At 42.0% G+C, this 12,977-nt stretch overlaps 1 protein-coding gene across 1 annotated transcript in view; it reads left to right on the top strand.

The window, feature by feature from the left end:
• The window catches only part of RFC3 (replication factor C subunit 3), an 81,652-nt gene that overhangs the window by 47,976 nt on the left and 20,699 nt on the right, over nucleotides 1-12,977 (top strand). The window contains exons 4-5 of the mRNA XM_086935116.1: nucleotides 6,961-7,058; nucleotides 7,157-7,338. Coding sequence (XP_086791242.1) covers nucleotides 6,961-7,058; nucleotides 7,157-7,338 — 280 coding nt within the window. The remainder of the gene's footprint in view (nucleotides 1-6,960; nucleotides 7,059-7,156; nucleotides 7,339-12,977) is intronic.

Genomic DNA, 12,977 nt, shown 5'->3' with positions numbered 1-12,977 from the left:
GCTTAAGACCTTGATGTTGAAATACGTCTGGCAAGGTGGTCTGGCGCGACTCTCATATGCGGTTCTCCGACGCCCACGAATGGAGGGGGGGGTGGGGTTCCCGGACATGCACTTGTATTATAAGGCTGCCCAATTGAGAGTCCTGGTGGAATGGTCCCAGCAACTTTCGGAGAAGCACTGGCACCATATGGATCGGAGCGTTGCGGGGCGATCCATCTGGGATCTAGCTTGGAAACCTAAAGGGGACCGGCCCAGAAACGCGTACATTAGCACCCCCACTAGCACGGTGTTAAAAGTCTGGGACACGGTCAGTAGCGATGATCGGTGGACCACATTCCCGTCCCCGTTCACCCCTATCCATTTCAACCCGGCCTTCCCTCCGGCGTTGACGGAGGGACCCTTTGGTGTCTGGAGGGAGGGTGGCTGTAGGGCCCTCACCCACCTGTTCCACGGTGACACACCCCTTACTTTCCATAATTGTATGAGGGACTACGGTGTTCTGCCATCCGAACGATTTAGTCATCTTCAGCTCCTTCATTGGGCGACGTCCCCTGGAGTGGTGGATGCAGCTACTAGACCTTTAACGGAATTTGAAACCTTTATTCTTCGCACATCCACCATGAAGGGGGCGATTTCCTTTTTGTATGGGATGCTATTAGACACCACGATGTTCCCTCGACCTCGCTATATGGATCACTGGGAGAGTACACTTGGAAGGGACGTCTCCGACAGCGAATGGAGGAGCTTATGGCGGGATGTGACGGCACATAATCATTCTACTGATCTCAGAGAGGCTAATATGAAGCTTATCTTCGATTGGTATTTGTATCCGTCCAAATTGCACCGAATATTCCCGACTACCTCAGATAAGTTTTGGCGAGGCTGCGGGATGTTGGGTGACTTCAGCCACATCTGGTGGGACTGCCCCACCATTCGGCCCTTTTGGTCCGAAATCCTCTCCCACATCAAAGATGTGCTGGGATACCCACTTCCGGACTCAATTGACTTTGTCTTGTTGGGCCTCAGGGATCCGCAACTTGAATACCAAACTAGAGCTGATAAGCGCATTATGTGGTTGTGTCTTGGGGCGGCCAAGCTGACTTTGGCAGCCGCTTGGAAAAGCCCGACTGCTCCTGCCATTTCTTTATGGCATGCACGGCTATGGCGACTACTGAGTATGGAGCGACTTTCAGATATCTTCCTGGGGAACTTTAAAAACTTCATGTTCAATTGGGGCCCCTTGGTAAGGTTTTTGTCACGTGGGTTGCCCTTGGCAGTTTGCCCTTCGGCGCTATGTGCGCTTCACCTCTTTCAAATCTAATCACCTGTGTGCATGATGATGTTCTGACTGCATGTTGGTCGCCACCACTGGGGGGGAGGAGGGGGGTTGGGGGGGAAGACGGGGGAGGTGGGGCGTTGGTTGGGGTTGTTGTTTTTCTCTTAGTTGCGACTTGATGCACTTTTGCAGGCGGACGGACTGGCCCTTTTTTTTTTTTTCCTCTATGATTATGAGCGAGATTGGAACACCCTTCTTCTGAGAACTATGCACTAGCCGCTGGGACATGGATGCGTACTTCGGACAATGTAGACTGAAGTTCCATATCATTAGCACTCCTATTGACTCTGCTGACTACCGTCCCTTTTGCTGCACTTTTTGGGTTTCCTTTTATTTATTTATTTTTTTTTTGCAATAATGTCCTCCAACACCCCCTGTGTGGGGCTATATGGCAGAATGTCGCCTGTTCCTTTTTTCGCCTTCTCCTTTTTCTTGTCCTTTTTTTCTATTCCTCTCCTTCTTCTTTCAACTTTGGAAAATACAAATACATTTTTTTTTTTTAAAAAACATTTGACCATAAATGTGGCTAATTCATCACTGATCAGTGAAGCGGCTATTTGAAGGAATGCTAGAGTGACTGAATAATTGCAACCTGCATGGGTCTGATTCTGTATTCTTGCAGAAGATTGTATGTATAGTTGCACCTTCATTTGTATTATTAACATGAAAGATTCTATGATTTAAATAATTTCCTCAGTTTTGTTCTGTTTTCTTCTCGTCGCTGTGACATCCCTTTCTACTTACAAATTAGTTGTATAGAATTAACTTCTCACACTGTGCCCCTAAATGCCACCTCTCAACCTGCTGTTTCATTTCAACTCCTTTCTCTGTTTTGCATTGCTGCGACTTCCTTTTGGAAGGTTTAGAACCATGGACCTGTGGTTGATGTTCCGTGCTGATACTTTGATTTCAATAAAACATCTTCAAAAGAAATCACACCACCATTGACCATAAGGTCCTCCTCTGGCTGGAGATTTAGAGTTAGCCTCCATATGGGTTTTGTGCTACCTCACGGATTGCACAATATTCAGATGTGCTCCTTTCTCTTCCAGTCCCACCGTTCTGGCTCTTCATTCTCTCTCTATACCCGGTCTTAACTAATGCTCGTGATAACCCTTTCCCTTCATAGACAGATTATTCTCATCTTTAAGTCCCACCCCTTTCCACCGACCAATTCCTCACACTTCGTCTAAGCCTACATGTAATTTTTTTTTAAAAACCTGATTTATGACTGGCAGCAATTAAAAAAGGCAGCACTGAGATGGTCTTGGGAGGTCAATCGACTACTTAAGCCTTCAGTTCTTCCGAAATGAAAGGTAGAGAAATCAAAATATCATGTCATTATAACGGATCCCTCATCTCTCATATAAATGCAGTTGTCCACATTTGTTGTTTTTAATTCATGTGGCAGCATTAGATCGTGGCTGTGTTTCACCCTATTGGGTCTTATAGCAGCGACACTGCGTGTTCATGATTTTTGGGCTTGTGTCTCTATACAGCAAACATGTCAAAAGTTTACTGCGTCTGAAAAAGAAAAAAGCCAGCCAACATGTCTACAGTCTCAAAGGGACCATGCTTCATCTTCTCATTGTTTGCCCATCCGTAACTATACCACATTTAACACACCCTACCCCTCTTAATGGGTGTGTACTCCTACCCTTCCACTTCCCTCTCAATATCATAAAGCCCTTTAATGTCCTGTCGCACTTTTTTAGGATTGCTTTCCAAGAGTCTCTTTAGTTGATACTATAGACCATGAGACCCTATTGATGTCCTATCTTTGCTTTGGTGTATCAGACACGGGTGCCTTGGGGAGATACAGACCTAAAGCTTTCTCTACATCCCTTTTTTCCACAGCTCTGCCCAAAATCACTTCTTCAACATCTAGTCCTTGCTTGCTGGGTCTCCTGGCAGAATGGCACCACAAGGCATTTTATTACACAGGACACCCTACATAACTGAAAACTCATTCATTCACCTCATTAGGATAAAACATAGTCCAATTTTCCTTCAACCAAAACATGGTTGATCTACTATTCCATATTTCTTGTATTATTACGCCAAGATTTCGCCATGATATATTCTGAACATACAGTGGGAGGCCGAAAGGTCACAATTTCTCCTAAGCACATAGAATAACGTGTGACTTAAAGGGGAAAAGTTGTACCAAGAACTCCTGACAGGAAGGCATACTCCTACATTCTAGCAGAAAGGGCTAGGATTCAAGATTCTGGATGGATGTTAACTGTACAGGAAAAAATAATTGATATAAGCTTATGGCTTGGCTTTACTGTAGTCCAGTATAACACAGCTAAAAATAGTCTCTCTTCGCTTTACCACATCTCGTTATAGTGCAAGCAAGAAGAGCGAGGGTGAATGAAGACAACTCTGACTTATTTTTCAAAATGTCATAAATATTGGTAAATTGACGCTGTTCACAAGCACCAGAAGACCGTTGCTTACACCATTTTAATAAAATTAAGATCAGACTCGCACACTTTTATCACCTTGAACAATATACATTAACAATAATCAACTTCTCTGATCCAGAGCCAAGAATGCCCTTGGTGGTACCTAGTCTGTATGCAGGTAAGACATGGCACAGCAGTAATGTATTGTGTGAGAGTAGACTACCTTTTTGGAATCCTGTCTGATCAGGATGGACACCTGCTTATATTTGCTGGCAAATCAGTTTGCCCTGATGCCATTTCCAAAACCTGATTTGATTGATCAATAAAATGAGTCTGAAATTTGATGTGCAGGTTGAGTGATGATGGTTTTTAAATAATGCAGAGAACGTGCAGTCTGTAAATTAGTGGAATGCCAGATGTAAATCAGGCCAATATTAGACCTGCAAAAGGTTTATAGATGCATTGTTATATTGAGGCCAAGTAAACAGATCTTGAAGCACAACAGTGTCAAATGCCAAAACTCCCTGATCCAAAACATAAAAAAGGGACATTTTGGGCAGCATGTATCAAAAGAATTTTGCGTTTGCAAACTGGCTGATTTCCACAATCGGCCTGCTTGCAAACACAAAAATGCTTTATACATGGAAGAAAAACTGTTTTGAGATATTGTCTGCTCTTAAAAAATGAAAAAAAACTTCATTTTTGTTTTTTAAACGCAACCTGTTTTCCTTAGGGCAAAATGGGCTGCATTTAAACATTTTTTTAAAAATGCTTGCTTTATTTACAAGCAATTACGGACATTGTGTTCTACTGACACCAGCAGACCACCATCCCTGGGATTTTTGCGATTCCTAGGGGGTCGCAAATTGCCACCTACCTCATTAATATTAAGGAGGTAGGTAGATTTGTGAACCCCTACGAATCGCTACATTAAACTCTTAGAGTTTAATTCATTTGGAATAGTGAATACCTAATTGCGATTCGCTGAAAATCACAATTAGATAATCACTATTCCAAAGCTTGATACATGTGGCCCTTAGTCTGGAAGGAATTTTTTACTGTGGAAATTGTCACAACAGTATTTGTCCAGAGTAAGCAAGAAATGAACGCAAATGCATTATGAGATGGGACCTCTACAGACAAAAAGTAAATCTTGAAATCATTCTACTGCATGCTGGGAAAACCTTTGATTTTGTCTCACGGATGTTCCTCTAAACTTGAATGAAAGAATATGCAGTATCTAAATTCATTAAATAAAACTCATAGGTATCTCTGCAGTGACCTTTGTGTTTTTATTCCATATACATGTAGGGCTCTTAATGCGTTGTTAAACCTCTCAATTTTAAAGGGTCTATTTGTGCAGAAAGTTATTTTGAATCACTCAATTACACCAGACATTATAAGGGAGAGTACCAGAAACTTCTAAATGTCGACTAAAGTGTCACTCAGTGCACAGAATATGCATACTAGAATTTAAGCTATTTCAAACGCTGTTGAGGAATGTGACCATTTAATTCATTTTTAAGATGGATTAACACAATAATATCTGGAGAACCTGTGTACAGTTTGAAATATTATAGGCATCTCACAAAGTATGCATGAGGCAATATTGGTAAGGATATGGCAAACGTACATGTGCTGAATGATGCTGCATCCCTGAAAAAACTTTATGAACATCTTTATTAAATGACCAGTGTTTTTGAAAATGCGCCGATGTTAAGATGGATTTTACTGCTGTTTATTTAGCTTTGTTTTTCATCCACTCAATTTCATGGACTGTAGGAAAGTAAAAAGGCGCAGAGCGCACTTGCCATTGTGTGTTTGGTGAGGATGAGCGTTGTCTAATTAGTATTTTTATCATTGCTGGACTAATGTTTATCAGACCATTGAAAATATAAACATGAAAAACTGTTCCCTTCATTTTGCCAGTAATTTTGTAACTACAGCATTTAGACTCCGTTTTCAGTTCAAATGTGAATGAGTACTGGATACTAAATGTTCTCATTCAGCGGGCTGCAAAACATACCCTCCGGTTGGTCCGAAGTTCCATTTCTGAAATCGGATACAGGCTCTAACTTACATCCAAGAAAACATGTGTAGCTGTTGCCTTTTCACAATTTAATAGAATGTTTATAGCTCAGACCCCAGATGATATTGAGCAGAGGTCAGAGTTGTGCATATAGAGACTTATCATACAGTTTCTAAATATACAATCTATAACTCTAATGCATACAGCTCTTCTTTAAGCAAACGTAAGCTTCAGCACTTAAATATAACATTTTATTTGAACTTTGTGACAAGGAAAAGTTGCAAAAATAGAGTTCCTGGTCACCATCACACTGTCTAGACTTGTAAGCTACTCAGATTGTATTTTGCGTTTGTTTGCAGAGTCCCCTTATATAAGAGAATGTTAGTGTAAGATATCCACGTAGGTAATTGATACTGATGGGTATTACCATACAGTTGTCAAAACTAAGTTTTGCTCAGCCTAGTAAATGAACGTGCTGGGATCGTTTACAATTCCTTTTTTCTCCCTGCTCATATTCCTGTGATCAAAGCAGGATTACTCCTATATAACAATGCATATGTTGTGGTGGACCGTTTTCTTGCCAAAAAAAAGTAATTGGAACAGTAGCTTAAGAGCAGATTTGTGCTACTTCTGACAGAAGGCACAGGTTGTGGCAGAGAATTAAGTGAGCTAAGCCCACCTCTTTTGCAGACAATGGACTTTCAACGTGTACAATGGGAGGCTGATGGCTCACTGTACCTGATTAGCCAGTGCTCCTAGGTACAGTCTGATCAGGCGGGTGGGAGCACAGTCCCAAACTGGACTAGAAATAGACTACCAAATCAGACTCGAAGCTCCCAAAACACATTCGCCAGAGTGAAAAGTGGCTGGAAATTGCATGCAGGGAAGTGCTTTGTTTGAGTGACCGTACCTTTGTATTTACCTTAGAAAGCTGGTGAGAAGAAAAAAAAGTGATATCTGGGATGCTTGAAATAAACTGTGCAATTTCAGTCTAGCCCAGCTCACAGTGCAGCACCTGCATTGCACTCCGAGGGGGCGTGGCCTAAAACCTTGTGCTGGTTTGTTGTGGGGTGCAAGACAAATTGCATTTGTTTAGTCGTACAATAGAGTACACTTGTTCCTAGGATGGCAAAGGAGTTACTTTTTATGCTCCTCTTTAAAAAATTGTTTTTGATTTTGTCCAGTGATGCCGGAAACAGTGACCGTGTTGTAATTCAGGAGCTGCTGAAGACAGTCGCACAATCACAGCAACTCGAGACAAGCACACAAAGAGATTTCAAAGGTTGGGTATAATCTTCTATTGGGGCTCTCCTTAGCTTAACTCTGTATCTCTTGTATATCTTTACTCATATTTGCTGTTTCATTGACTTTTTCTTTCAGTGGTGCTGTTAACAGAAGTTGACAAACTTTCCAAGGATGCTCAGCATGCATTAAGAAGAACTATGGAGAAGTACATGTCCACTTGTAGATTGATCTTATGCTGCAATTCCACTTCCAAGGTCATTCCACCTATCCGAAGCAGATGTTTAGCCGTGCGAGTACCTGCTCCCAGCATAGAAGATGTAAGTTTGATAATACTCAGATGAACAAGGGTTATCCCATATACAGTGGTTTATATTGGGTGCTTCTGCATAACATTTTCTTTTTTCCAAGTTAAAACAAAGTACACACTTGTGCATCTGAATTTCTGGCACATCTGCTCTCTAGTTCAGATGCACGCATTTTCAGTCTGAAACTGAGCTCCTCTGTTCGTTTTGAATCCTTTATGTGCACCTGATATTGTTCTGTTCATGCATGTGCTGTTGTTTTTAGCATCTAGCACTTTAAGCTCTTAAGTTTATAGGCTAATTGTGCCTCTGTTCCTTTGCTTTCTCTTGTGTAAGCAGAATAACTCTTAATAATGATGCAGTTAAAAGGGGTGGCATCTATCGTCTCTTTATTTATTATGAAGCCTAAATAGCAATGGTACTGCAGTAGAGGTTTAGGAAACTTAGTTTGAAGCTATATGATATAGAGCATCTGCCTATCTGCTATTGAATGCACACAAATCCGATTTTACCATCTACCTGTGAACCCGTTTGCGTTTGTGGATATTTAGGTCTGGCCTTTCAGATGACTTTAGTTTTCTTGTTAGACTAATTTTTCCACAACTATCATACAAAATATGCATACATAGACTTTTGGCAAGTGGACTTTTGCTTTTTTGAGATGTCATTAACATGTTGCTTCTACCCACCACAGAGTACAGCATGGAGTACTCCAAGTGACTGCATAAAGACAGTGAACATTGTTCATACACCCTTAAAAGATTGTTCCTTTCACTCGAGTGACACATCTGGTTCGACGTATCTTATTTATTATTTAAAAAATAGTTGCTATTTATTTACCCAGTGTCGCCGGAGAGTGATGCACGGTTCACAAGGTTCATAAATGTACAAAGGAAGGAATCATAGGAAGGAAGGAATCAAAGCAAGTTTTATTCAGACAATTATCTATACAACAATCCAAAACACAAATGACAAAATCGTTAAAAACGCCCTATCCTAACTACCCACCCCACTAGAGTTCATTATTAAAATTCTGTTTAACAGACCATAAAAACCGAGCAATTCCATCAGCCACATCTAAGTAAACCATGTATGTCAACAGCTCCACAGCTTTCCTCCTATGGACAAGACAGAGGTCTTAAAAACGTAATTTGAGTTACAAGATAAGACACAGTCCATAATGTATGCAGTAGGGCACATTTAACTTTCAGGGAGTAGGGACAGAGACCACTATTATCCTGGACTCTGGTCCCTTATAGGTGGGATGCATACATTTGATTGCAACCCACCCTGACCCTTAATATTTCTTTTCGCAGACCTGGGTCTGGTAGCTGCGATAAATAATGAAAAACAGTGTCCTGGCCCAGTGTAGAAACTGAGGAACTGATGGATGGTTTCTTGCGCAGATAAGATGGGTCATTCAATTCGGACACCAAAGCAATAGATTCTTTCAACACATGCATGCCTGGGAAGGGGACCAAGATGTAAATGTACAAAGGATACGCCCCTGTGCTACCCAATGCTGAAATATAAAAGACTGTAAAGTCTGCAAACCATTTTCATAAACTAGTGTGACAACTAACTCGGTGATTACGGAGAGTTCTGGTGAGTGAACGTCCTTCTAAAGTTATAATATTATTAAGTTGTGTGCCATACCAGTCTTCCTGGTTTTATACTAGTCCTTGTTTTTTAAGTGAAATGTCTAAAGTCTTTGCTGGAAAGAGATACAAGTTAGCAGATTTTCGAAATATATGTCCGGATGTTACTTCGCTGATTGATTAAAAAGTTGAATTATGATCCACGGAAGTAGCCTGGGTGTTCCCAAACTTGGCTTCAATGCAGTCTACGATAACCTCGTGCGCTTTGTGCACCAACATTCCGAGGAGCAATACAATGTAAGCTTAATGATTTTTAAAGGGTCCAAACACAGCAGTGATGGGAGTTCTGCATCATAGGATCTTCATTGATGGTCATATGTGTTAGAATTATTTCCCGCTGCCTGTGGAGACCCCAGGAAAGGTTTCTTTTTCAGTAGAAAGATTGAATAGTCTAACATGACCATGTGTCAAAACACCCTCTAAATGCTTTTCATAGAACAGTTTCTGATTTGTTTACTTTTTCTAATACTAAAAAATCCTTTCTCAAAACTACATTGTAGCATCTATGCTACAGCTTGCTGCTACATTTTCTTTGTAATAAGGAAAAGCGCAGAATGATATGCTTCCATTATAAAGGCCCCCTTTACCTCTAAAAGTCCACACACTTCCACCACTGTCCATGAGGCTTTGTACTGGCAGTTGCCTAATAGAGATGATACTTTTATTCTGGCTCCTGCGACCTAGATCCTTCGAACACACTGGGTGTTTCAAGTCCTATTTCTCAGAAAATTTACTATAAGAAAACAGCATTTTATTCAACTTGAAAAAAATTGTGTGCATCTAGCTACAATCTAAAAAATGTCTTTTGTTTCTGCAGAGTGTACATGTCAGAATGTCATCCCTCTTTAAATGCCCCTCATGTGGGAGGCAAAAAGCTGCCTCTGGCCCACACCAAGTTTGTGTCTGCCACTTTTTTATTCAGTGAAAGAGGGTGAATTTTGTAAAAATGTCTTAAATTCCTTGAAGGACAGAGAACCAATTAGGCTTTGAGGCAAGCTGGGAAACCTGAGGGCAAAGAAAGAGGAGACCTGAGAAGCTCTGCAGGGAACCATTGGAAAGGTGAAAGAATCTCCAAAGGACTATCATGTAGACCCATCTAAAGGAGAAGATTGTGACAGTGACTTTTCGAACTTTTTTCCCAGTCATTCTCATTGTCAACGGACCCAATTGCTGTTGAAGACCATTGTGTTGCCATAGAGCTCATTGCCCCCAACATGTTCACCATCAAAGGGATCAACCTCTACAACAAGACCTCCACTGTCAGCATTTTACCAAGTCTTCAACCTCAAAGCATCCAACAGCATCTCTCTATGTTGAAGCAACCACATCACCATCGATCCTTTCTGTACATTTGCCATCGAAGAAGCGATAGAATGATGACGGAGCATAAATGGACAAAGTGGTTGACCGTGAAGAAAGAAAAGTCCCAGTATAAACATAGGGACTGTTGCTATTGACATAAGAGCCTTCAAACCTGCTGCTTGCCCCATCAGCAGAAGGGCCTTAGATAGCCCTGTCATCAAGTTCTGTCTGTCCTATCTTGAGCAGCAATAAGCACACAAACAATGTCCATCTCTTTTTAAAGACCGACAGTCCAACAGCACGTCGACTTCCCCCCTACTGGAATCAACAGCTTCCTGCATTTCCATTGTTTGGAATATAAGAATGCAAATGAGACCTCTCCAGCAGTGCCTATAAAATCACTGCTTCCAGAAGAACAAACTCCAAATCTCGATTTCAGCAAGATAATCCCTTCTCATGGTGGTGCAAGTGATCAAATCTGATTCACAAGATCCCATCCCAATAGGATCCATCTACTCAAACTGTTGTGACAGAGGCCTCTCAGTCAGAGGGAGTGTTTACAACATTTTCCTAGAGCTAAAAGCTGCCTATCTAACTCTCAAGGTCTTCCTGCCATCTCCGAAAGCAAATGTTCTCATTCAAAGGACAACAAACATGCACTACCCGAACAAATAAAGAGGGCATGAGTTCGAGGCCTGGGTCCCAGAAGATCTGGTTGTGGGTCCTAGCCAGATATCTATTAATATAAGCAGTACATATGCAAGGAAGCATGGAAGAAGCAGATTTCCTAAGCTGATTCTCTGATTCTATGAAAGAAATCTCAAAGTACTAAACAAAGAGGTTCTTTAATAAATCTTGCTAGAGTGAGGTTGTCAGTCTGCCTTCTTTGCAGTATCGCAAAGCAAAAAATGCCAAGCCTTTTCATCCAGATGACCAGTCTCATTGACCAATGCCCTTTATGATGCAGTGATCAAAGGCATTCCTTTACATCTTTCCACAGATTCCGCTGCTTCCTTCAGTCATCATGAAGTTTCAGAATTGTCGAGCAACTGTGATTTTCATTGCTCTGAAAAGCCCAAGATGGTGGTGGTATCCATAACTTTTACATATGTCGGTCAGACAGCACAAGAGTTTGCCATGTAAACTGAACCTGTTGACTAGGAGTCGGGGCCAACTATTCCACCCGAACCTGACCTTTTTGAATTTGGCAGCATAAAACTTGAGATTAGACAAAATAGGCATCTAAACCTTCCTCAGCATTTCTCTGTGAAAGACTTCATCTTGGGGTACATTTCACATTTTGAGTTTAGATGGGGCTGTTCATGAACCCAATTTATTTATTTTTAATACACCGATATCGCACTGAGTCTGACCCCCACTCCAATGGAAATTCCTTGTCCCATTTCGAGGTGCTAGCTGTGAGGGGAGAAATCACTGACTTATGCCAGTTTATACCCAGTCCGGAAAAAGTACCAAATCGGAGTATTTCCCGAATAAAGGGATCCAGATTTAGTCGGGGTTCTCGAACATATAATATTGTCATCTGCATATAGTGAAACTAACAGTGGCCCAGTGGAAAATTGTAATCCTCTATGCAGATGCTTTTCCTGAAAATGCCTAACCAAGGGGTCCATTGCCAAAATAAAGAGCAAGGGGGACCAGGGACAGCCCTGCCTCATGCTGCGTGATAAGGCAAAAGGAGCTGACAGCGCGCCGTTTAACCAGAGTCTGGCAGTGGGTTGGGTATACAGTAGGGCCGTTGTGGCAATTAAACCTGCAGACATCCCCATACGTTGCATTATGGACAGGAAAAAGGGCCACTCTAACGAGTCAAAGGCCTTCTCTTTGTCCAGTAATATCGCTGCGGCAGGGATTTCCGGGTCTATCCTGTGCAGGGTGTTAAACAACGTATGAAGATTGAGGGCCATGGAGCGATGCGGCAGAAAAACCGGTCTGCGCTTGGAAGATTATAGATTCAATCAGTAAGGAGAGACAACAAGAGAGAGCCTTAGCTAGTATCTTATAGTCGAGGTTTAAAAGGGACAAAGGTCTGTAGGAGCAGCACAATCAGGGGTCTTTTCCGGGCTTGGGAAGCAAAATAATAACCGCTTCACGGAAAGTGGGAGGCAAAACCTGTCTTTCCAGTGCTTTGTCATATACCCCAAGCAACCGGGGGATCAGAAGGTCTTTGTAGGCCTTGGAGAATTCACCAGTGAATCCGTCTAGGCCAGGGGCTGTGGAGGAGTTGAGAGCAGTGATGGTTTCATCTATACTGTCTTCAGATATTGGGATCGCCAAAAAGTCCTGCATAAAGCGCTCTAAATATACCAGCGCAATTTCCGATAACACAGACTCCTGGTCTGTGTGGTCATGACCTAGTCTTGTGGTATATAACGTTTTAAAATAAGACAGGAATTCACCCTGGATGTCAAGAGGGTCAGTGAGTTGCTGCCTCGTCGCTGTTTGGAGCTCTGTGCTGTACTTTTTTGTGTAGGGGGCCTGATCATCTGGGCTAACACCCTCCCAGGGCGGTCTCCTTCCCGTATACCTTAGCATTATGGTATTTCCCCATGAAGAGGATTTCCCTCTCAGCTGTGTCTCTGTACTCTGAGTAAAGCTGCACGCTTGCTGTCAGCGTCTGGTACCAATGACTGCACCTGCCCGGCGTCCAGCGTGCCAAGTTCTGCTTCCAAG

This window comes from Lissotriton vulgaris, chromosome 8, assembly GCF_964263255.1.
Source record: "Lissotriton vulgaris chromosome 8, aLisVul1.2, whole genome shotgun sequence".
Classification (NCBI taxonomy): domain Eukaryota; kingdom Metazoa; phylum Chordata; class Amphibia; order Caudata; family Salamandridae; genus Lissotriton; species Lissotriton vulgaris.
The sequence above is the reverse complement of the archived record's forward strand: the minus strand, read 5'-3'. Positions and strand labels throughout refer to the sequence as shown.